Genomic DNA, 23,555 nt, shown 5'->3' on the forward strand with positions numbered 1-23,555 from the left:
GTCCTTCCCCTCACCAAACTGCCCTTGGGGGGCTTCCAGTTCCTTCCTGGGCAGGCTGGGTGCCCAGTGTAGTGCTCCGCGGTGGGCTGAGCTGTAGCCCAGGTCCCCCAGGGTCTCCCTCCAGCCAAGGACAGGGTCCTGCTCCTGCCCCTGCTGCTCCAGTCCTCCCAGTATCCCCCAGTCTCCACCAATAGATGAGCAGGAGCGAAGGCAGCGCTGGGGCTGGGGGTGTCAAGCCAGGGCTCAGCCTGTGTGTGTGTCCCCCCCCCTCCAGGCTCCAGCAACGCCTGTGAGAAGACCTCCTTCGCCTTCCTGCGACAGGAGCTGCCCGTCCGCCTCTCCAACATCATGAAGGAGATCAACCTGCTGCCCGACCGCGTCCTGCGCACCCCCTCCGTCCAGCTGGTGCAGAGCTGGTGAGATGGGGGGGCTGGGCTGGGACCCGCATCTCGTTGGGTATGGAGGTGCCACCGCCATCATCTGTATGGGTCATGCTGCCACCAGGGGTCCTGCCGTTGTAGCTCATGGGGGTCTCACCACTGGCACTTTTGTGGGTCTTGCTGCCACTGTGGGTCCTGTTGCCACCACGGGTCCCACCGGTATTGGTCATGAATGTTCCACCATCATAGCTCGTGGAGGTCCCACCACTGGCACTTGTGTGCGTCCTGCTGCCACCACAGGTCCTGCTGCCAGAGGTCCCGCTGTTACAGCTCACGGGGGTCCCATCGCTGGCGCTTGTGTGTGTCCTACTGTCACCACAGGTCCTTCTGCCACTGTGGGTCCCACTGTTGTTGCTCATGAGGGTTCCACCATTGTAGCTCGTGGGGGTCCCACCACTGGCACTTGCGTGGGTCCTGCTGCTACCATGGGTCCTGCTGCTGAGGGTCCCACCGTTAGAGCTCATGGGGGTCCCACCACTGGCACTTGTGTGGTTCCTGCTGCCACCACAGGTCCCACTGTTATTGCTCATGGAGGTCCCACCACTGGCACTTGCATGGTCCTGCTGCCACGTGTCCCACTACTGCAGGTCCTGCCGTTGTCACCCAGGGGGATCCCAGTACTGTCACCCACCTGGGCGACGTGGTGGGTCCCACCGCTGCCACCTGCACAGCTCCCATTGCCACTGTGGCTCCCGCCACCGCAGTCACCCAGGGGGGTCCCACTGTCACCACAGGTCCCACCACCACTGCGCATCCAACTGCCCTCCCCAGCAGGAGGGAGCTGCCGGGGGGGTACAGGGGTGGTTGGGTGGCCGGGCAGTGCCCAGCTGGTGCCACGCCATGCCCTTAGGTGACAGCTGCGGGCCCTTTTGGGGACACCCCCATGCCAGCGGCATGTCCCCAACCATCGGGGAGTCACCGGTGCCACCTCCGTGTCCTGCTTCAACCTCCTGTCCCCAAAAAGGCTAAGCACAGCCCCGATGGCTGGGGGGGTCTGTGTCCTCAGGGTGGGGGGGGGGGGGTTTGTGTGTCCCTTTAAGCGCTGTGTCCCCCCGCCAGCTCCGGCAACATGAACCTTCTCCCAGTGCCGCCACGTGACGAGTTGTTTGTGCAGCGTCCTCAGCCCCTGCCAGCACTGCCAGCCCTGCCAGCGCCGCCGGGCAGCAGGATCCGGCCATGCCCCCCTCCCACAGGGACCCCAACTTGTGGCGTCCCTCGTGCCCCCCACCCCTTTGGAGGGCCTGTGTCCCCAAGTGTCCCCAGCTTGGTGGGGGACAGGGTGGTTTCATGGGGCGGCAGCTTTTGGGGTGGGGGGGTGGATCCTGCTTGAGGGGGGTGCTGAGCCCCTCTCGCTGGCGTGGGGTCCCCAGGGTGTCCCCTCTCTTGGGGGCACAGTGGGTGGGGGGTAACTGGCTCTTTCTCCAGGTATGTCCAGAGCCTGTTGGACATCATGGAGTTCCTCGACAGGGACCCCGAGGACCAGGCCACCCTGGGACAGTAAGTTTTGGGGTGTCAGCGTGTCCGTGACACCCCTCGTCCCCGATCCCGCAGCGTCACCTCCTCTTGGACTCGCCCTGCTGAGAGACGATGTCACCAATGGGTCCTGGCACCCAGACTGCCCCCCACCCACGCCGCTGTGCCCACAGCGTTCCGGTGCCACCGGACTCTGCTTCGCTTTTTGCCCCTGGGGACACCCAGCCTGGATGGGGGGGACTCATTGCCCCCACCCCACTCCATCCCGTCCCCTCCCTCAGGTTCACGGACGCGCTGGTCACCATCCGCAACCGGCACAACGACGTGGTGCCCACCATGGCGCAGGGGGTCATCGAGTACAAGGAGACCTACGGGGACGACCCCGTCTCCAACCAGAACATCCAGTATTTCCTCGACCGCTTCTACCTGAGCCGCATCTCCATCCGCATGCTGCTCAACCAGCACAGTGAGCGGCCCCGGGGGGTCCCCTGCCCTGGGTATCCCCCTGCCCCGAGTGTCCCCGTCAGCCCCTGAGCATCCTGGGCAGCCCCCAGCCTTCCCAGGGCATCCCCCCCGACCCCAGCCCCCAGCATCCCCATTCCCTGTGGGTACCCCCCCAGCTCCAGGGATCTGCCCTGAGCATCTCCCTGCCCCAGTTGTCCCCCAGCCCCAAGGATCCCACCCCAGGTGTCCCCCCTCCCAGCCCCAAGGATCCCACCCCAGGTGTCCCCCCTCCCAGCCCCCAAGGATCCTGCCTGAGTGTCCCCCCCCCAGCCCCAAGGATCCTGCCCTGAGTGCCCTCCCCAGCCCCACAGATCCTGCCCTCAGCATCCCCCCCAGCCCCAGGGATTTGTCCTGATCACCCCCTCTGCCCCGAATATCCACCTCCCCCAGCCCCAGGGCTCCTGCCCCAAGTGTCCCCCCCCCCCAGCCCCAGCTGGCCTCTGGGCATGTCCCAGCCCTGAGCACCTCCACCAGCCATGCCAGCCCCAGCCATCGCCCCCATGCCCTGCCTCCTCCAGGCACCTCCCTGCCCTCAGGTGCCCCCCGCTCCCGCACACGTCTCTGCCCCTATGTGTCCCCCCCGTCAGCCCCATGTGTCCTGGGGGGCCATGAGGGTGGCCCTGGGTGCCTCTGGGGTGGGGTCCCCACTGCTCACCGTCCCCCTCGTGTGTGTGTGTGTCCCCCCCAGCGCTGCTTTTCGACGGCAGCACCAACCCCGCGCACCCCAAACACATCGGGAGCATCGACCCCCACTGCAGCGTGGCCAACGTGGTGAGAGGTCTGTGGGGATGAGGGGGGCTTCCGCCCCCATGGGGGGGGAGGAGGGGGGCATGAATTTGGGGGAGTGGCAGGGGAACAGGTAGCTGAAGGTCCTCCCGATCTTCCCCCCGCTAACCTGGGATCTGCTTGTTTGGGAGCCATTTGTGTTATGAGTTTGGGCCGGCCTCAGCCTGTCCACAGTCCTCCGTGTGCTTTGGGGTCACTCCAGAGGACCCCAAAAACTTGCTGGATCTGTAGGGATGGAAAATATTTGGGGGTGGGGGGGGGTGAAGGAGACCCCTCATGCCTTTGTTCCAGGGGTGCTGACCCCTCTGCCTCCAACCCCCCCCAGATGCCTACAACATGGCCAAGCTCCTCTGCGACAAGTACTACATGTCCTCACCCGACCTGGAGATCGAGGAGGTGAACGGTGAGGTTGGGCTGGGGAGGGGGGGTGGTTCTCGGGTGGCTCCTTTGGGGGTGGGGAGGATGATGATGCTGATGGCTGCCTTCCTCCTCCCTGCAGCCAGCAACTCCCAGCAGCCCATCAGCATCGTCTACGTCCCATCACATCTCTACCACATGCTCTTCGAGCTCTTCAAGGTAACCCCAGCCCTCTTTTGGGTTGGGGGGGGGCAGTGGGGATGGGAGGGAGATTGCGGGGTTGGGGGGGTCTCCCCTAAAAGGGGCTCTGTGCCCACAGAACGCCATGCGAGCCACCGTGGAGAGCCACGAGAACAGCCCGCGGCTGCCACCCATCAAGGTGATGGTGGCCCTGGGCCAGGAGGACCTCTCCATCAAGGTGTGTGAGGGACCACCCACTCTGTGCTGGGGGGTCTCAGCATGGGGGATGCCTCTTGGGGTTGGGGGGGGTGGAGGTTGTCCAGGAGTGAGGTTATCACCCCTCCCACCACACCGTGTCTTGCAGATGAGTGACCGGGGTCTGGGGGTCCCGCTGCGGAAGATCGAGCGTCTCTTCAGCTACATGTACTCCACTGCCCCCACCCCGCAGCTGGGCACCGGGGGGGCCCCCCTGGTAGGTGTCTGCCCCCACCCCAGGAGGTGCTGTGGGGGCTCTGCGTCACCCTGGGGGTGGGGGGACGGAGCGCAGGGCTGCAGCTAGGGGTGGCGTGGGGGCTTTGGGGGTGCCATGGGGGGTTTTGGAGATGCCTGGGGTGGCATGTGGAGATTTGGGGTTGGCATGGGGACTTTTGGGGACATTTGGAGGTGGCACAGGGACATGTTGGGGGTGCCTGGAGGTGGCATGGGGACGTTTGGAGGTGGCATGAGGACATTTTGGGGTACCTGGAGGTGGCATGCCATGTGCCTGGGAGTGGCGTGGGGACACTTGGGGGTGCTTGGATGTGACATGGGTACATTAGGGGGTGGCATGAGGAGTTTTGGGGGTGCCTGGGGTTCTGAGGTGACATGGGGACACTTGGAGGGGTACCTGGGGAGGTTTGAGAGCAGTGTGGTGACCACTGGAGCTGCCAGGAGGTGACTTGTGGACACTTGTGGGCGCACGTGATGCTACTTGGGGTGGCATGGGGAGGCTTGGTGTCCCCAGGGGGTGCTGACTTCAGCACCACAGACCCCCCCCCCACCCCATCTCTTTGCCCCCTCAGGCTGGCTTTGGCTACGGCTTGCCCATCTCCCGCCTCTACGCCAAGTACTTCCAGGGAGACCTGCAGCTCTTCTCCATGGAGGGCTTTGGCACCGACGCCGTCATCTACCTAAAGGTGGGTCCTTCCCCGTGGGACTGGGGGTCCGTGGCCTGGGGGGGGGGTGCTCAGAGCCCTCCCAAACCCCCCCATGTCTCCTGCAGGCCCTGTCCACGGACTCGGTGGAGCGACTGCCCGTCTACAACAAGTCGGCGTGGCGGCACTACCAGGCCAGCCAGGATGGGGGGGACTGGTGCGTCCCCAGCACCGAGCCCAAGAACACTTCTACCTACCGCGTCCCCTAGGGCCCCCCCGCACCCCGGGGGGCTCACTGCCCCCCCAGGCTCTCGATAGCCCCTGGGGGCCCCCCCCCAGGGTGTCCCCCATCACCCCAGTGTGGTGGTTTACGGCGGTTTGGTGTTTTAGCATCCCAGTTCTGCCTCCTGCCGCCACTACGGCTCACTGGGAAGCGTGTGAAATGGTGGGGGGGTCCTTGTGGGGTAGGGGGGGGTCCCTGCACACACAAAACCACCCCCCCACCCCGGCCTTGGTGGCACTTAGGTACGTAGCTGGGGGTGGCGTTGGAGTTGCCCCCCCCCCGCCCTCCTCAAAAGGGAGTCACAGGGGACTGGTCCTTTCCCAGTGTGACCAGTAGCACTTCCCTGCCTCTCCAGCCCTGATGGGTGGGGGGGTGGGGGCACCAAGCCTGAGGGTCCCCCTCGCAGCTCCCTGCACCATCCCTGGTATTGCACTACTGAGGTCTTCTCACCCGCGTGTGTGTCCCCCCCGTCCCTGCACCCTGGGGTGGGTTCCCCACACATGCTCCGGAACCTGCCCCCGCCCCCCCAGATCCCCCTTCCCCCTCCCCTGCTGTCAGTAAATTGGATGTTGACTGAGCTCCTGGTGTGGCGTTTTGGGGTCCTGGGAATGCCCCCTCCCTCTTTGCGCCCCCTCCCTCTTTGCACCCCCCCCGTGCCTCAGTTTACCCACCCTGGGCTCACCCAGGCATGCTGTGGGGTGTGTGGCACCAGCCTGGCCGCAGTCACAGGGTGGCACCTGGGGTGGCTCAGGGATGGAGAGCTGGGTCCTGAGGTGGGGGCCACACTCTGTCCCCCCACCTCCGTTTGCCCCCCGGGCCTGGCACAGAGCTCCCCCCACCCCCTCTTGTCCCCCAGCCCTGTCCCAGTCAGGCTCACACTGGTTTGCACTGGCCCTTGATACCCTTTTATTTCCTGGGGTGTCCCCCGGGGCACAATATTTGGGGCTGGGGGTGTGTGTGGGGGGGTCAGCATTCACTCCCCGCACCCCGACGGGGGTGTGTGCGTGTCTGGGGGGGGTCAGGCCATGCACTGTCCTCGGCCGGTGCCACACCATGCCGGGGGGGCCGGGGGGTGGCTGTGACCCCCTCGGGGTGGAGGGGGGGACGGGACAGGGCAGGGGGGTCCAACGTGCCATTTGCATCTGGAAAAGGGGCCCATGGGGGGGCCCGGACTGTGCCCGTGGGGTGCAGGTGGGAAGGGGGCAGCTGGAGTTTGGGGCGGGGGGGCACTTGCCGCTCTGTGCCCGTCTCAGCCTGGCACCGCTGTCCCTTGGCCGCGGCGGCATGTCCCGCGCCGGAACTGGGTGCTTCCCCCCGGGCTGTCCCGGGGGCTGTGGGTGGGGAGGGGGTGCAGGGGCGCTCCTGGCCCCCCGCTTAGCTCCGCCGCTGCTCCTGGTCCCTCTTCTTCTGCTTCTCCCGCTGCTTCTCCGCCTTCTCCTGGGCCTTGCGCTCCTTCTCCACGGCCGTGCTCAGCTCCTTCAGCTTCCTCTTCAGCACTGCCCGGTCCTGCGAGCTGCCCACGCCCAGCGCCTGCCGGCACAGCCGGGCACTGGTGGCACAGCCATGCCACTCTCCCCTGGCCTTGGGGTGCTGGCACCCCCCTGCCCAATTGTCTTGGAGTACTCGGAGTCCCCCTGTGCTGCCTGTCCCCAGGACCATCCTGCTGAGCTACCTGCATCAGCCCCTTGGGTTACCTAGAACCTCCCATCTGCCTCCTTGATTCGTCCATTGGGCTACCTGGAACCTCTCCTCCACCTCCTGCCTCATGGAACCAGTTAGGACAAGAAGTTTTATGTACCCTGTGGTGAGCCCATTGGGGTACCTAGAACCTACCTGTATCGACCCGTGGAGCAGCCTGTTGGAGTACTAGACCCTGTTGGTCCTGTGATGAGTCCACTGGGATATCTAGAACCTTCCCAGACCTCCTGCTTCGTGGAGCACCCCGTTGGAGTACCCAGAACCCTCCCAGATCAGCTGCCTTTTGGGGTATCTAGAGCCTGTTGTCCTGTGATGAGCCCATTGAGGTACCTAGAACCCTCCCAGCTCTTCTGCCCCATGGAGCTGCCCGTTGAGGTATCTAGTGCCTGTTGTCCTGTGATACATCCGTTGGGGTGCCTGGAACCCACCCAGACCTCCTACCCCATGGAGCACCTCATTGGAGTACCTGGAACCCCCTGCACCCCAGCAGAAGAGGCCCCCCCAGCCCCTTACCTTGAGCTTGGCGCCGTCGAGGTGCAGCAGCCGTGGCCCATCGACGCCATGGGCCGAGAACTCCTCCACGTACTGCTCCAGGTTGAGGCTCTCCAGCCACTGTCCCACCTGCCGGCACGTCCAGCCCGCGGCCGCGCCGGGGGGCTCATCCAGGAACTGGGTGCAGGGGGCTGGGTTGTTAACGGGGGGTCCCCGTGGCCCTGGTGGGGGGGGAGGAGTGGGGCTCACCTCGTCTGAGGACTGGGACAGGGTGTGGTAGGGGTAGGAGCACTTGGTGGGGACGGGGGCGGGCAGGCGCGGGCTGGCGCTGGGTGGCGGCGAGTCCTCGCTCAACGTCGAGTCCTGGGGGCAGTGGGAGGGGTGAGGGCAGGGCTGGCCCCCTGCCCCCAAAGGAGCCTGCAGCCCCCTGCACCCTCCCTAGAGCTGACCTCCCCATAGGGCTTTGACCTCCTATAGTACTGCCAGACCCTGTGGGGCTTTGATCCCACCTAAAGCCATCTTGACCCTATGGGGCTTCGATCCCTCTCCCTATAGTTACTCAACCCTATGGGGCTTTGAACCCCTCTATAGCTGTCTTGATCCTATGGGGCTTTGAACCCCTCTATAGCTGTCTTGATTCTATAGAGCTTTGACCCCCTCCCCTATAGCTATATTAACCTTATGGGGTCTTGATACCCTCCCCTATAGATATCTTGACCTATGGGGCTTTGACGTTGTCCTCTGTGGCCATCTTGGCCCTATGGGGCTTTGATCCTTCTCCCTGTAGTTACTCAACCCTATGGGGCTTTGATCCCCCTCATGGCTATCTCGATTCTATAGAGCTTTGTCTCCCTCCCCTATAGCTATCTGACCCTATAGGGCTCTGACCCCCTCCCCTAGAGTTACCCAAACATAAGGGGGTTCGACCCCTTCCCCTATAGCTATCTCAGAGGAGCACCAACCTCCTTCTCTACAGCACCCTGGCCCTATAGAGCTCCATACCCTCCCCTATACCCCCCACACTATAGGGCTCCCATACCCTCCCCCAGGGCCAGACCCCCTGTTCCCGGGCACTGACCTGGGAGGCGGATTTGGCGGGGCTGAGCCGCTCGTGCCGGGGGGAGCCAGCGGGCGACGCGGAGCCGGGGGAGGCTGAGCCCCGTGCTCCATCCGAAGAACCAGGAGAAGGCAGGAAGGGTGACCCCGAGGGGCGGCCAGGACCCTCCGCCACCTCCTGGGGACAGAGCCGTGTTAGGGCCCTGGGGCCGGACCCCGCAGCCCCCTACCTGCCCCGGGGTGGGGTCCCTCACCTGCTGCCCATGGACAGGCGGTTGCTGCCCTTCTCCTTCCGACTCTTGCTGGAGGACACCCGGCGCAGGGTCACCCTGGGTGAGAGGGAGTGGGGTGTCCCTGATGGCTGTGCTCCCAGTGCCCCCTCCCATCCAGCCATCCATCCAGCCATCAATCCCTCCATCCATCTCAGAGACCCCTCCACCACCTCCTCCTTCATCTTTCCATCCCTCCAGGCATCTCCATCTTACCGTTGAACCTCTCCATCCATCCATCCATCCATCCATCCATCCATCCATCCATCCATCCATCCATCCATCCTCAGAGACCCTTCCATCACCTATAGAGTCTCCTCCATCTTTCCATCCCTCCATCTTTCCATCCCTCCAGGCATCTCCATCTATTCATCTTTCCATGGCATCTCCACCCATCCATTCCTCCATCCTCCCCCTCCATCCCCCCCAGGACCATTTCTCACCCCAAATCCAAGAACTTTCCTCCGTGTTTTCTTATCCAGCCCCACGGTGGGGCTGGCCAGCTCAGGGGGGCTCATATCCCGGCTGTCGTCTGCCAAATGAGGACGGGGATGTCACCCACTGCCCCCTGCATGGGTGCTGGGGTCCCTGTGTGCCCCCAGGGCGATGGTGGGGGTGTGTGGGGAGGGTCTCAACCTTCACTGTGCCGCTGGGCCGGGCGTCACGGCGGGCAAAGCCAGGCGAGCCTGTCGGAGCTGTGGCAGGATTTGGGCGAGGGGGTGCCCGCCAGCCCCTCCTGCGACAAGGCGGTGGTGAGGGGCCGGTAGCAGCTGAGGGGGGGCAAGGAGCCAGGGGGTCCCCCAGCACCCGCCTCACCGCCCCGCCTCAAAGGAGAACTCAGCACCAAGGGAGAAGGGCAAGGGGGCTGGGGGGCCACCGTCACCCTCGGCTCCCTGGGGAGGGCACGTGGCATTGGGGGGCATCAAACCCCTGCAGTGCCCCCCCTCCCCATCCCCCCACCTCCCTGGGGTGTCCTCCATCCCCTCCCTACCCCCAGCCATGGGGTGTCCCCGCCCCCTTTCCCGGGGTGCATGGTGTCGCCCCCACCCCGCAGCCCCCCGGGCTCACCGCCGCCTCGGGCCCCTCATCGCCCTCGGTGGAGCTGGCGCTGTCTCGCAGGCGGGAGCGGGAGGGCCGGTGGCGACGGCCCTTGGCCAGGAGCCGGGCACGGGCCTTCTGCAGGCTGCTGTCCAGGCGGGGGGTCTCTGGAACCACAGCGGTAAAATCTGGGGGTGAAAGAGAGACCGGGGCAGAGAGAGAGAGAGAGACGGACAGAGGGACGGACAGATGGGATGGACAAATGGAGAGGAAGGGACAAGGAGATACCAGTGAAGGATGGATGGATGGATGGATGGATGGATGGATGGATGGATGGATGGATGGATGGATGGATAGGTAAGGAAAAGGAGATGGTGGACAGAAGGATGGGTAGGGACAAGGAGGTGGAGATGGATGGATGGATGGATGGATGGATGGATGGATGGATGGATGGATGGATGGATGGATGGATGGAGATGGGGAGGAGGAGATGGATGGACAATGGAGAGGGTAGGGACAAGGAGATACCAGTGAAGACTGGTTGGAAGGATGGTTGGATGGATGGATGGACAGATAGGTAAGGAAAAGGAGATGGTGGACAGAAGGATGGGTAGGGACAAGAGGTGGGGATGGAGGGAGGGATGGATGGAGGGAGGGATGGAAACAGGGAGGAGATGGATGGACAAATGGAGAAGTAGGGACAGGAGATGCAAGAGAGGGATGGAAAGACAGATGGACAGGTAGGGAGAGGGAAGATGAGGGCGAATGGATTGGATGGATGGATGGATGGATGGATGGATGGATGGATGGATGGATGACCAGAGGAACAGGAGGGATAAGGCCAGGTAGAGGAGATGGAGGGACAGATGGATGAGTGAGCACAGGAAGACAGGGATGGAGGGCCAGGTAGGGGCAGGGAGAAGGGGTTGGGAGAGCATTGGAGGGAGAGGTGGACAGATGGTCAGGAGAAGGGCCAGCCCGGTGGAGAGGGGACAGAGGGACAAAAGAGCACAGGGACAGGTGGGAGAGTCGAAGGACGGGTTGGGGATCCCAGTGGGGATAGGAGAGGGAGGCATTGGGGACGTGGATGGATGGGGCACCCCAGTGGGGCGGGACAGGGGGACAGAGAGAAGTGTTCAAAGAGATGCCCCGGCATGGTGGAGAGGAGCAGCGGGGGGGTCCCCGAGGACAAGGGGTCCCCGTCACCCATGAGGGGGGAGGAAGCTTTGCCCAAGGTCTGACCAGGGCTCACCCCGCTGTCCCTGCCCTGCTGTGGCCACCTGCACCCCAACCCCACCCGAGCAGTGTCCCGTGCCCGTGTCACCCTCTGGGTGCCCATACCCACGTGTTGTATGCCCTATACGTGTCCATGTCCCCCCCCCACACATGTCCCCATGCCACCCTGTCCCACACGTGTCCCTCTGTGGGGGCTGCACGCCCCACGCCTGTCCCCATGTCCCCAAGCCCATGTTGTCCCCAAGCCCAGCTCTGGGGTCCCCCCAACTCGCTGCTGGCAGGAGGACACCGAGGGTGGGTGGGAACCCAGGGGGGGCAGCACCCATGGGTGCCTCTGCACCCCATGGGCCCCCCCGGACTCACCAAAAACGTCATCCGCATCCTGCAGTTTGGAGACTGACATGGTGGGACAGAGCTGGGGACAGAGGGGACACTCAGGGAGGGGGGACACCGCGCTGGGGGGGGGGTGAGGATGGGTGGGGTAGGGAACCCAGATTCCATGCACCCAGACCCTCTAGCAATGGGGAGGGAAGGGTGCGCCCTCCCCCCAGTGTCCCCATGCCCTCAGCCTCACAGTACTGGGGGGCACAGGGACTTGGGGTGGGGCGCAGGACACAGCCCACAGTCCCCCACTTTGGGAGAGGCAGACACGCACCCCGCCGGGGTATGGGGGGCGGTGGGGTAGGAGCAGGCGGGGGGGTTGGGTACTGGGGACACCCTTTGCAGGGCAGAAGGAAGGGGTTAAATCTCCCCTTCCCCCCGGTATTGAGGGGGGTCTCTCCGGGGGGAACTCCTAATGCATTGCAGCACCATGTGGGGGGGGCAGGTCTAGCCCAGCCTGCTCCCCCCGGCCCCTCCCTCCCCCCGGGGAACCGTACCGCGCGGTCCGGGGAGGGGGCTGGGCGGGGGGGGATGTTGGGGACAGTGCCGGGAGCGGGGACGTTACCGGGAGGGAACATACCGGAGGGGGGGAATGACGGGGGCTGTACCCGGGATGCTGTACTGGGGGAGGCTGTACGTGGGAGGGGGGTTGGACGGGAATGCTGTACGGGGTGGGGGGCTGTACCGGGATGCTGTAACGGGGAGGGGGGTTGGACCGGGGGATGGCTGTACGGGGGTGGGGGGCTGTACCGGGGATGCTGTAACGGGGAGGGGGGGTTGGACCGGGGATGCTGTAACGGGGGTGGGGGGCTGTACCGGGATGCTGTACCGCGGAGGGGGGTTAGACCGGGGATGCTGTACCGGGGGAGAGGGTTGGATGGGAGATACTGTACGGGGGCGGGGGGGGGCTGTACAGGGGATGCTGTACGGGGGTGGGGGTGGGACCGGGGGATGCTGTAGCCGAGGGACGGGGCTGTACCGGCGACGCTGTCCGGTGGATTGGGCCGCCCGGGGGTTACGCCCTGGTTGTCCGTCCCCCCCCCCCAACTCACCCGCGCTCCTCGGGCATCCTGGGCCCCTCCCGCCGCCGGGCCCGCGGCCGAGCCGGGCCGGGGAAGCGCCGGAGGGTCGGGCCGGGCCGGGCCGGGCGGAGGGAGGGCGCTGCGGAGCCGGGCCGCCCCGCCGGGCCGGGGGCCGCGGGGGGGGGTGACAGGAACCCGGAAGCGGCCGGGGATGGGGGGAGGGGGGGGCCGGGATCAGCCGCCCCGCCCCGCCCCGCCGGTCCCGGTCCCGGTCCCGGTCCCGGCGCGCGGCGGCGGTGCTGAACGGACAGCGCCGCGGGGGGCGGGGCGGGGCGGGGGGGCCCGCGGGGCGCGCGCACAAACATCCCCCGCCCTCCCGTACCCCCATACAGACATGGACCTCCCAGTGCCCCCCCCTCCCTTCCATCCCACTCCTCCCAGTGCCCCCCAATCCATCCCACTGCCCCCCAATTCATCCCACTCCGCCCAGTGCCCCCCAATCCATCCCAGTGCCCTCCAATCCATCCCAGTACCGTCCAATCCATTCTACTCCTCCCAGTGCCCCCCAGTCCATCCCACTCCTCCCAGTGCCCCCCCATCCATCCTACTGCCCCCCAATCCATCCCAATGCCCCCCAACCCATCCCACTCCTCCCAGTGCCCCGCAATCCCTCCCAGAGTCCCCCTCATCCACCCCACTCCCCCCCTCCACCCCACTCCCCCCCAGACCCCTCATCCATCCCCGTCCCCCCAGTGTCCCATGTGTCCCGGTCCTCCCAGTGCGCCCCAATCCATCCCAGTACCCCAATTCATCCCACTCCTCCCAGTGCCCCCCAGTCCATCCCACTCCTCCCAGTGCCCCCATCTATCCCACGCCTTCCAGTGCCCCCCAATCCCTCTCACTGTCCCCCCATCCACCCCAATCTCCCCAGCCCCCTCATCCACCCCACTCCCCCAGCCCCCTCATCCATCCCACCTCCCAGTGCCCCTCTATTCCCACCTCCTTCCAGTGCCCCATCTGCCCCGGTCCTCCCAGTGCCCCTCACGCTCCCCTCCCCGCAGCCCCCCCCACCCACCCCACTCCCCCTAGCCCCCCATCCATCCCAGCCCCCCCGGGACGCGGAGGCTGCGGGGACGCGGCGGGTGTTTATGGGGACGCGCGGACGCTGCGTTACAAAGCGAGGCCCGGTACATACATACGTACATATATATAGAGTATATACACCCACGGGGCGCGGGGGGGGGGCGCAGCACCCCGGCCCCCCCGGGGCTCTCGCTCCCCGACCCCCCCTTAAATACTCCCCCCTCCCCCGTGGCTCCAATCCAGTCGGACCCCCCCGCCCTTCCCCGTGTTCCCCCCCACCGTGTGCCCCTCTCCTCCCCCCCCCAAGTACAACCAGTGCTGGCTCCCAGTTGCCCCCACATCCAGTTACTGTCGGAGACTCGGTACTTCGAGGGGGGGGGCGGGGGGGCAAACAGAAACAAAACCGAAGGGTTATCCCTGGCCCCCCTCCGACCCGGCTGGGGGTGGCCAGTGGTGGGGGTGTCCCAGCCCCAGAGGAATACTGTGATTTATTGGGGGTATTTACAGTTTGGGGGGGGGGGGGGGGCGGGTGAAAGCATCACCCCCACCCTGCAGGGGGACCCCCATGTGTTCCCTCTCTTGCCCAGGGAGGCGAAAGCCTGGGCTCAGGGAGGGCAGTGGCAGGTGCTGGGGGGGGCACTGGGAGCACCCCTTGGCCGTGCCCCTACAGTGGGGGGGTGCTGGGCAGCTCCCCATCCCTTGGGGGCCGTGGTGGGGCTGATGCCCCCCCAATGCCTGCTGCAGGGGTTGGCACAGGTTAAGGGGGTCCCTCTGCCCGGGTGGTGGCACTGGGTGGGGGGGGGGCCCCCCCATGGCAAAGGTCTGTGGTGTCCAGGAGAGTCCCAAGAGGAGCGCTGGGGGGGCTTCCAGCATATCCCCCCCTTTGCCCCCCAGTATGGCTCACATTTGGGGCAGGAGGGCATTTCTGCCTGCCCCCCCAGTGTCCACCGGGGTGCCAGCTCTGTGTCGGGGGGGGGGGGGGGGGATCACACTGAGGGGAGGGTGCACTTGGGGAGGGGGGGAGGCCTGGGGGGGCCCGTGCCCACCCCCCATCGGTCCATCACGTCACCACGAGACTCCACTGGACACAGACACGAACGCGGGGTGTCCGCCCCCCCAAAAAAAACCCCCCCTGAGATGCACCCGGCCCCCCCCCGCCGCTGTCTGTGCCCCCAGGGGGGAAGTGGGGGCACCAGGAGGCCTTGGGGGGGGTCTCGCCTCCTCCCAGTGGGGAGGGGGGCAGGGGGGAGGGACAGGGCTTGGCGGGGGGGGGGAACAGGGCCCCCCCCCAAAAATCGCTGCGGTTTGAGGGTGGTTTAAGTCGGGTTGGAATTTTTCAAAGTCTGCAGCTTGGCCTCCAGTTCGGAGATCTGAAAAACAGGAAAGGGGAGAGGTCTCAGCTGGGGGGGGGGGGGGCGGGGGCTTAGAGTGGGGGGGACGGGGACACAGGGACTGGGGGGGGACACAAAGACACGGATGTGAACATGTGGCGGGGGGTGGGGAAACGGGGCTGGGGGGAGGGACAGAATGAGGATACGATGGGGGGATACAGGACGGGAGGGGCAGGACATGGGGGTGCTGGGGTGGGGGGAGACACGGGGCTGGGGGGGGACAGGGGGGACAGCACGGGCAGGGCCAGCGTGGGGCTGGGGGCACAGGGGTGGGAGGCACAGGGGTGGTGGGTACAGGACGGGGGCACAGGGGTGGGAGCACAGGGATGGGGGCAGGCTGGGGGCATGGGGAGGGGCGGGGGCCTGCTTGCAGGCGGTGGGCAAGTTTCTGGGGGCTGTCAGGGGGATGTTTGGGGGTGACCAGAGGAGGGTGTATGGTGGGGGGAGGCTCTGCTGGGTGCCAGGGGACCCCCCTGCCACTGCCCGTCTGCGCCCTGGTGCCCCCAGCCTGGCGGGTGCCAGCCCCCACTGCGGACCCACAGCAGCCTCCCGGGCGCTTCGGGATCCCGGGGATCTCAGTGACCCTGCGGAGGATCTGCTGTGACCCAGCACAGCTCCAGCCCCACCCGCTGGGTGGGATTCCAGTGTAGCCAGCATGGAAATCCAGTGGGATCTCCAGTGGGATCCGCATGACCAGCATGGGATCCCACTCCCAACAGCGGATCGAGCGCGACCCCGCGCCTCACGCCAATCTCCCGCGGTGGGATCCCGCGCCAGCAGCCTGGGATCCAGCGCCCAAAGATCCCTTTTGATCCGTTACGGGATGTCAGAGCCCGAAGCAGGATCCACCACCGCCCAAACCCCAGGCAGATCCCCCGCGATCCAGAGTGGGATCCAGCGCCAGGAGGAGGAGCGGGCAACGCGCCAGCAGAATCCGCCGCCACCTGGCGCAGGGTGCGGTGGCGGGAGCACGATCCGGTGGGAGCCGGCGGCCAAAGTAGATTCACCGTGATCCGGCGTGGGATCCAGCGCCGGAGCTCAGTCCGGAGGGGAGCCAGTGCCCCACGCAAGCTCTGCTACCGCCCGGCGTGGGATCCAGCCGGTGCCCGAGAGATCTGCTGCGATCCGTCCTGGGATCCAGCGGCGACGGGAAGCCGTGGGCCACGGCGTGGCCGGAGCGGACGTGGCGGAGCGGGACTGGGCGATGGTGGGGCCGAGGGCCGGGGCCGGCCGTGCCCGCAGGGCTCAGGGGCAGCCGCGTCCCGGCGTCCAGTGCCCACCTTTCTCCTGCAGCTTCTCCATCTCCTCCTTGTGCGCCAGCTCCGACTCCTCCAGCAACCCGCCGCTGCGCCGTCTCCTTCTTCAGGAACTCGATCTCCCTGCGGGAGCCGGTGCATGGGTGCATGGGTGCACGTCTCCCCCACCAGCGACCAGGGAGACCCCGGGGAGGTGGGGTAGGTCAGGGGGGACCCCGGGACTTGGGGGTCAGGGAGGGATGGTGCTCGGTGGGGTGGTGGGTGCCCAGGGATCTCCCAAGGGATGGTCCATGCCCAGGGATGAGGGATGCCCGGGAAGAAGCTGGTCCCCAGGGATGGGTCTACATCAAGGGATGGGTCCCAGCCCAAGGGATTGTCTGTGCTCAGGGGAAGATCCCCTGCCCAGAGGATGGTCCATACCAGGGATGGTCCCTCCCAGGGGATCAGGGATGCCAGGAAGAAGATGGTGCCCCAGGGATTGGTCCACATGAAGGGGAAGGTCCCTGCATGGGGAATGGTCCCTGTCCCAGAGGATGGTCCCTGGCCAAGGCATGGTCCCTGCCCAGGGGATGAGGGAGTCATCCAAGAACCAAATCCAGGAAGGATTTGGTGCCCCAGGGATGGTTTTCTGCCCAGGGAACGGTCCGTGCCCAGGGAACGGTTCATACCCAAGGGATGGTCCATGCCCAAGGACAAAGGATGCCCTGGAAGAGGTTGGTGCCCCATGGGTGGGTCCACACCAAGGGCATGGTCCACGTCCAGGGGATGGTTTGTGCCCAAGGGACGGTCCGTGCCCAGGAAGGAGTTGGTGCCCTCAGGGATGGGTCCATGCCCAGGAGCAAGATGAGTGCCCGGGTCCCGGCGCTGCCCTCACTTTTGCTGGTACTCCTTGATGAGCCTCTTGGCCTTGCTGTACTTGCGCTCCAGGGTCTGGTACTGGGCCTGCGTCTCCTTGAGGTGCTCGTCCACGGCTTGGCAGAGGTTCTGCGCCTCCATCCAGTACCCTCCAGCTTCTCCATCCGCTCCTTGTTCTCCTCCACGCTCTGCTCCAGCTGGGCCTTCTCGGCCCCGCCAGCGTGCCTTCTCCTGCTCCAGGCACTGCAGCTGTGGGACAGGGGGGTCAGGCATGGCACGGCACAGTATGGCATGGCAAGGCATGGCCAGGGAGCAGGCATGACTTGCATGGCACGGCACAGCATGGCACGGCATGCATGGCACGGCACAGCCGGGAAGCAGGTGTGACATGGAAGGGCACAGCACGGCATGGCATGGCACGGCACGGCCAGGGAGTAGGCATGACATGGCACGGCACAGCATGGCACAGCATGGCACGGCAAAGCATGGCACAGCACAGCATGGAATGGCACGGCCATGGAGTAGGCGTGCCATGGCATGGCACGCACAGCACGGTGAGTGGGCTAGGGTGGGGAGATGTAGGGAGCTGGGAGGGGCTGGGGGAGACGGAGGGGGGTCCCCCCTGCCCCGCGGGAAGCTGGGCACCCACTCACCTTCCTCTTCAGCTGCTGGATCTCAGCCTCAGTGACGGCGTGCTTGATCTGGAGCTGTGAGAGGAGCCAGGCATTGGCACGGGGTGGGCACATCCCCCGTGCCACTCCCTGTCCCCCTCCTCACCTCCTTGAACTTGTGCACCAGCTTTTCGGGGGTCCATCTCCACGGGGGAGAGCGTGTCCTCGTTCTCGGCCAGCTCGAACACCTCGATGCCATCTCGCCGCTGGGGAACATGGGGCTCATCTCCTCCTCCTCGTCCGTGGCGTACTCGCCCGTCTGCGGAGGGCACGGAGCAGTGACCAGCCTGGCACCCTCACCCCATCCTACCTGGGGAAACCGAGTCGCCGGCCCCGTATCGGGTAGGGGGACCATGTCCAGCCCCTCCTGAGTAGGCGCTGTCCCCTCCCTCACCTCCTCATCATCCTCGGTGTACTGGGTGTAGCGCTGCTCGATCATCTCCCGCTGCCCCGCTCCTGCTCCAGCGTCTGCTGGATCAGCTGTGCCACCTCGCTCTGCTCCCCCGGCTTCTCCCCGCCCGATGAGGAACCTGCGGGGACAGAGAGGCTCAACCACAGAACAGGGACGGGGGGGCTCAGACCACAGGGGGTCTGGGGTGGGGGACACCCAGGTGGCACAGCCAGGGGACACCCAGGTGGCCACAGCCAGGGGACATCCATCCCGGCTGGAACAGAAGGTGCTCCTGGGGGTGGTGAATTTGAAGGGAGGGGATGTTATAGGGCCTGGGATGAGTTGGGGGGCTCCTGGGCTGATGTGGGGGCATTTGGGGGGGCACAGGCACTAGGGTGGCAGAGGGCAGGCAGTGGGCACAGGGCTGGGGGGGGGCAGGGGTATTTTGGGGCTGGGGGGGACAGCCCAGCCAGGGAGCTGGGGTTGCTCAGGGGACAGGCGATGGGGCAGGGTGCCATGGGGGGCCCAGCATGGCTGTGGGGGGTCTGCTGCCACCCCCGGAGCCCCCCAGACCCGGGCCCTACCGGACACGGCCTTGGTGTTCCTGAGAACGGAGGCGGCGAAGCTCTGCGTCACCCCGACCAGGCTGGTGCCATCCACCTCCACGATGAGATCGTTCACCTGGATCCTGGGGACACGGGCACCGTCATGGCGGGGCCACCCCTGCTCACCTCCCCGGCATCTCCCACCCCAGGGAACATCTGGCACATCTGCCAGCTCCTCCATCATCACCCAAGCCATGGGTGCGCGGCAGCGGGGAGCCGGTGGGCGTTCCAAGCTGGGCAGCCCTTACCTGCCATCCGGTGGGCTGCCCCCCCCTCCGTCACCGTCTTGACGAAGATGCCCAGCTTCTCCAGGGCCCATGTCGGCCCCCGCGCCCCATGCCGATGATGCTGATCCCCAGCCCTTCAGAGTCTGCGGAGACAGAGAACCGTGTCCTGGCGGGGTGGCAGCGGCCACCCGACGCCGACAGAGTCACCTCCAACCCATCCCCAAGGTGCCAGTGGAGCCCCACGGTGCAGGATGGGGCGAGGACCCACCTTTCTCCAGCTCCACCGGGAAGAGGTCGAGCCGCTCCACTCGCTTCTCCAGCTCGTACTCGGCCGACGCAGCCATGGGGTCGACGTCTTCATTGCGGCGGTCGTAGTCCTCGTTGGAGTAAGTGCTGAAGACCTGCGGGTGGAGGGAGCTGCTCAGCGTGGCAGCAGGATGGGGTGGGAAACGTCCACCATCCCAGAAAGGACCCACGGCCAAGGGGACATCCCGGGATGGGGGATGGAGGAGTGTTACTGAGCCTACGAGACAGTGGAGAATCTCCCCCACCCCGCCCCAAGTCATGTCATGAGGTGAGGGGGAGATTGAGGAAGCACAGAGGGGTTGGGGTGGCCCTGGGAGCAGAAATGGTGCCGGGTCCTGCACCCCACAGATGGGAGAGGGGGGTGGATGGACAGAGAGATGGATGGACGGAGGGAGGGATGGATGGACAGACCGATGGAAGGATGGACAGAACAATGGATAGAAGAATGGATGGATGAATGAAACAATGGATAGAAGGATGGATGGATGGATGGATGGATGGATGGATGGATGGACGGACGAATGGAACAATGGATAGAAGGATGGATGGATGGACGAATGGAACAACGGATAGAAGGATGGATGAAACAATGGACAGAAGGATGAATGGACAGATGGATGGACGGATAAATGGATGGATGGATGGATGAATGGATAGAAGAATGGATGGAGGGATGGAAGGATGGACAGAAGGATGGATAGAAGGTGGATGGATGGATGGATGAAGGGAAGGATGGATGGATGGATGGATGGACGGATGGACGGATGGATGACTGCCAGCCCAGAGCCTGAGGACCCAAAGCCACTGTTGTGCCTGGGAGAGGGTAAATCCCACGGTAGGTTTGGGGCTGGTTTATTCCCCTGGGTTTCCACCCAGCAGGTTCAACCTCCACCTCCGTGTACTTGTCTGGAGGGATGCCTGCGCACCAGGAGCACCAGGGCTCTGCGGGCCTTGGAGGTCCACATGGCACCCTTGTCCCCAGGTTTCCATCCCCCCGTGCCCATCTTTCCCCATCGGGCTCCACTTGCAGGGTGCTTAGGCACCAAGGGGGGGTCACCCTCGGGGCTGGGGCTGCCCTGTCCTCCTGCGGGTCCAGGGACACAGAGGTCGGACGTGCCACCAGGACAATGTCCCCAGCCCAGAGGCAGAGGGAGTGGGGTGCCATGTCCCTGCACCCCGGGAGGCTGCCAGCACCCCTCTCTGGATGGGGACAAGCTGGCCGGGCGCTGAGCCTGGCAGATGTCCCTGGAGGGGCCCCGGTCCGGCAGTGCCACCGAGACGGGTGGATTAGGGATAAGGGCGCAGCACTAAAGCTCCCAACAAAGGGCATTAGGGACGTGTCCAGGGCCGTGGCACAAAGCCCTGGTGACACCTGCAGAGAGGCAGCGCCCCACTCAGCTGGCACCCAGGGGGGCCAAGGACCAGCAGGGCAGGGGACACGGCTCCATCCACATGCGGTGCCTGGGGCGCTGCGGGCACCCAAGCCCACAGCCACAGCCACGGGTCCCGGCTGGCCCCACTGTGCCCCCCGACTCCTGTCCCCATCATCTGGGGACGTGCTGGGGGCCTGGAGCGTGTTCCAAGGGAAAAGCAGCCAGCCATGCCATGGGGAAGGGGTTGGCAGTACGTGCCCCCAGCCCTTGGCACAGGGTGCCTGCTTTGGGGCTCATACTGGGGCTGGGTGGGGTCCCTAGTGCTCCCAGCAGGTTTGGGTGGGGGGCTCAGCATCACCCATGCACCCCAGGAGAGAGCCGGGGTGCTCGGATACCTGGGTCCCCTCCGCACCCGCACACGTGGGGCCCCCCACCATCACCCTGAGGGGGCACACAGGTAAAAGCGAGAGGCTCAATGGGGGGGCACAGCATCCCAAAAGCCCAACTGCCCATCCATGGAGGGGGGACACTCTTCCCAGGGCTGGGCTGGCCAGTTCCCACAGGACCAAGCCCCCACGACCCGCAGCGCGCAGCCACCCAGCACCCCGTCCCCGCTGCCCCTGCCCGGGCCACGGCCGGTCCCTGTCCCCCGGTCCCCAGTGGGGCCACCCACCCGCCTCTGACTCAGAGCCAGAATATAGGCCGGGGGCTCTAAAAATAACCCAGCTCCGGCACAAAGCGATGGCTGCTCCTTCGGTCGGGGGGATTTGAGCAGGAGAGAACACCCCGGAATAGCTGCACGGCCCCCCCCCACCTCACCTTCTCCCCCCCACCCCATCCCGGGGCAGCATCCGAGACAGGGACCCTAAACCCCACCAGGGCACGGGGGGGATGACGAGCGATGCTGCCCCCACCGCCCGAGACACTTCCCCTTCCTTCACTTCCCGAAGCGGTCCCTGGGCCCCACGGCGGGGGGCAAATACCCACCCGCACCACCACCTCATCCCTGGGGACCCCCCTGCTTTGGGAAGGGACCCAGCTCCGAGGGACAGAGGGTGGCAGCACGGCTGCTGCACCCAGCACCCAGGTATTCTGGGCATCCCCACCCAAAACATGGGGTGGGTGCTGGCCCGTGCTGGGCACGGTGGGGTTGGCGCTGGGTGCTGCTGTGCATGGCCCACCCCAGCAGGTCCCCGTGCCACCCCCTCCCCGTCACACTGGTCCCCCCTGGCCAGTGAGGGGGTGCTCAGGCCACCCCCGGCAGGGCCCTTCATTAGCCAGCTCGTTAGCCAGACCCTGATGCCCACGCAAGAGGATGGTGGCCAACATGGCTGGGCGGCACACAGACACCCCACCCCACGTCCCTGTCCATGGCACCAGCTCCCCAGAAGGGCTGGTTTTGGGGGGGCTGGGCACATACCCCACCTCAATCTACCCCCACCCTGGGGTTCTCCTCACCCTGGGGTACCCACCACACTGGGATGCTCCTCACCCTGAGGTGCCCCCACTCCCAGCTGCCACCCCCTCATTCCCGGACGGTCTCACCTGGATGGGGGCTGTGCTGAACTGGATCTTGCGGTTGGGGACGGGCTCCTCTTCCTCAGACAGCCCAGGGATCTCCACACAGCCCGACTCAGGCTCGTACAGCCCTTCGGCCTCCTCCTCCTCCTCCAGCCCGCTGCCCCCCGAGTCCTCCCCAAGCCCGCTGTAGGCACTTATGTCCACCAGGTCCGCCTCGGAGAAGTCCTCCTTCTTGGCCTCCTCGTAGGCATCGCCCTCCTCCGCCCGCTCACTCTTGATGCCCTCCTCACCCACGGCCACCCCTGAGCCCCCTTCCAGCCGGGGGGCGGTGGGCGCCGGATCCTCGGCCCCCTTGGCCGGTTGGGGCGCAGGCACCGGTTCACCCGCCGCCGTCGCTGCCTCCTCTTCCTCCTCCTCCTCCTCGGCCTCGCCGCTCTCCTCCACCTCCACCGGCTTGATCTTGCAGACCTCCTGCACCCGTGGGGTGGCCGTCTCCTTGTCCGCTGGCCGGCCACTCTTCCCCGTCACCTTCTCCTCCTCTGGCGGCTTGGCCCGTGCTGGGGTGGCATGGCCATCACCCGACCGTCCAGCCTCGGGGCCGGGCAAGAAGACCCGCGGTCGCTTGCCCACCGCCTTGGCATTGAGCGGTCCTCCCGCTCGCCCCGGCGCCTTGTGGAGGTTGTTACGGAGGTCGGCTTTCTCGAAGACGGCGCTGAGCTGGCTGACGGTGGGCGAGACGGCTTCGGTGTCCAGCTTGTCCAAGGACTCGGTGCTGCCGTTGAACCTCACCACCACGTCCAGCTTACGGTCCTGGAAACCGGCGCGTTCCTTCCGTAGCAAGAGCTTGGTGGTGGTGGCCTTCTCCTGAGGGCTCCTCTCGAAGATCTTACGGGTCTCCTGCAGCTTGGAGAAGGGTTTGTCGGGTTTGGAGTCGAAACGACTGACCCTCTCTGAGACGCTGGTGCCCAGCTTGAGGAGGCTGCCCTGGTCCATGGTGTCACTGAGGCTGCCGGCGCGGGGCAAGGAGAGACGGACGGGCTTCTCCTTGGCCTTGGCCATGTCGCAGGTGCCCTCGGGGCCGGGCGCCCGTCCCCATCTGCAGGAACATGTTCTTGATGCGGTGAACGTTGGAGCCATACTTCTTCCCCCGGCTCTTCTTGCCGTCCTCGCCCTCCGCCTCCTTTGTGGGTGCCAAAGCCTGGATGGTGGCCTCGTAAGCGTTCCGGTGCGGGGACGCGCTCCGCAGCCCCCCGCCGGAGGGGGACCCCCCCGCCGGCGGCCGCCCCCGCCGCCCGCCTCCGTCCTCAGCATTCCGCCACCGGGCCTCCGCGCCGCATCGCCCGCCGCCGCCGCCGCTACAGCGGCACGGGGAGGGGGCCGCAGCCCGGGGCTGGGGGGGGGGGCCGCCACCGGCGCACCTGCGGGGCCCGGTCAGGCCATGGCCATCCCGAGGGGCCCCCTCCGCCCCGGCCCTTCTTCCTTCCTCCCTTCTCCTCCTCTTCCCCTTTCTCTGTGGCTGCTGATGGAG

General features: G+C 66.1%; 3 protein-coding genes across 4 annotated transcripts; 1 reads left to right on the forward strand and 2 right to left on the reverse strand.

Moving 5' to 3' along the window:
• Positions 1 to 279: 279 nt before the first annotated feature.
• Positions 280 to 5,169, forward strand: PDK2 (pyruvate dehydrogenase kinase 2). 2 transcript variants are annotated; one of them, XM_086631008.1, is made up of 10 exons: positions 280 to 416; positions 1,866 to 1,937; positions 2,195 to 2,379; positions 3,106 to 3,195; positions 3,529 to 3,606; positions 3,703 to 3,779; positions 3,880 to 3,978; positions 4,105 to 4,212; positions 4,802 to 4,915; positions 5,002 to 5,169. In XM_086631008.1, exons 1-10 carry the CDS (start codon positions 349 to 351, stop codon positions 5,140 to 5,142), a joined length of 1,032 nt encoding a protein of 343 aa, XP_086487134.1. In that variant the 5' UTR covers positions 280 to 348; the 3' UTR covers positions 5,143 to 5,169. The 2 variants fall into 2 exon arrangements, with proteins under 2 accessions (XP_086487134.1, XP_086487133.1); XM_086631007.1 differs by lacking the exon at positions 4,105 to 4,212 and having other exon boundaries at positions 309 to 416.
• A 1,361-nt stretch (positions 5,170 to 6,530) lies between these two features.
• On the reverse strand, positions 6,531 to 11,348 carry SAMD14 (sterile alpha motif domain containing 14). Its single transcript, XM_086631023.1, is given in 9 exon segments — positions 6,531 to 6,686; positions 7,368 to 7,523; positions 7,596 to 7,709; positions 8,425 to 8,605; positions 8,657 to 8,731; positions 9,115 to 9,131; positions 9,133 to 9,219; positions 9,740 to 9,897; positions 11,309 to 11,348. Coding segments are annotated over 9 exon segments (984 nt in total).
• A 3,399-nt stretch (positions 11,349 to 14,747) lies between these two features.
• PPP1R9B (protein phosphatase 1 regulatory subunit 9B) lies at positions 14,748 to 23,338 on the reverse strand. Its single transcript, XM_086631009.1, is given in 19 exon segments — positions 14,748 to 14,803; positions 16,106 to 16,157; positions 16,159 to 16,201; positions 16,953 to 17,085; positions 17,088 to 17,145; positions 17,147 to 17,182; positions 17,587 to 17,640; positions 17,711 to 17,740; positions 17,742 to 17,800; positions 17,803 to 17,863; positions 17,999 to 18,054; positions 18,057 to 18,134; positions 18,580 to 18,704; positions 18,857 to 18,912; positions 18,915 to 18,970; positions 19,096 to 19,228; positions 22,052 to 23,113; positions 23,115 to 23,308; positions 23,311 to 23,338. Coding segments are annotated over 19 exon segments (2,370 nt in total).
• Between the last annotated feature and the right edge of the window lie 217 nt (positions 23,339 to 23,555).

Source organism: Tauraco erythrolophus, unplaced genomic scaffold (assembly GCF_009769465.1).
Source record: "Tauraco erythrolophus isolate bTauEry1 unplaced genomic scaffold, bTauEry1.pri scaffold_71_arrow_ctg1, whole genome shotgun sequence".
Classification (NCBI taxonomy): Eukaryota; Metazoa; Chordata; class Aves; order Musophagiformes; family Musophagidae; genus Tauraco; species Tauraco erythrolophus.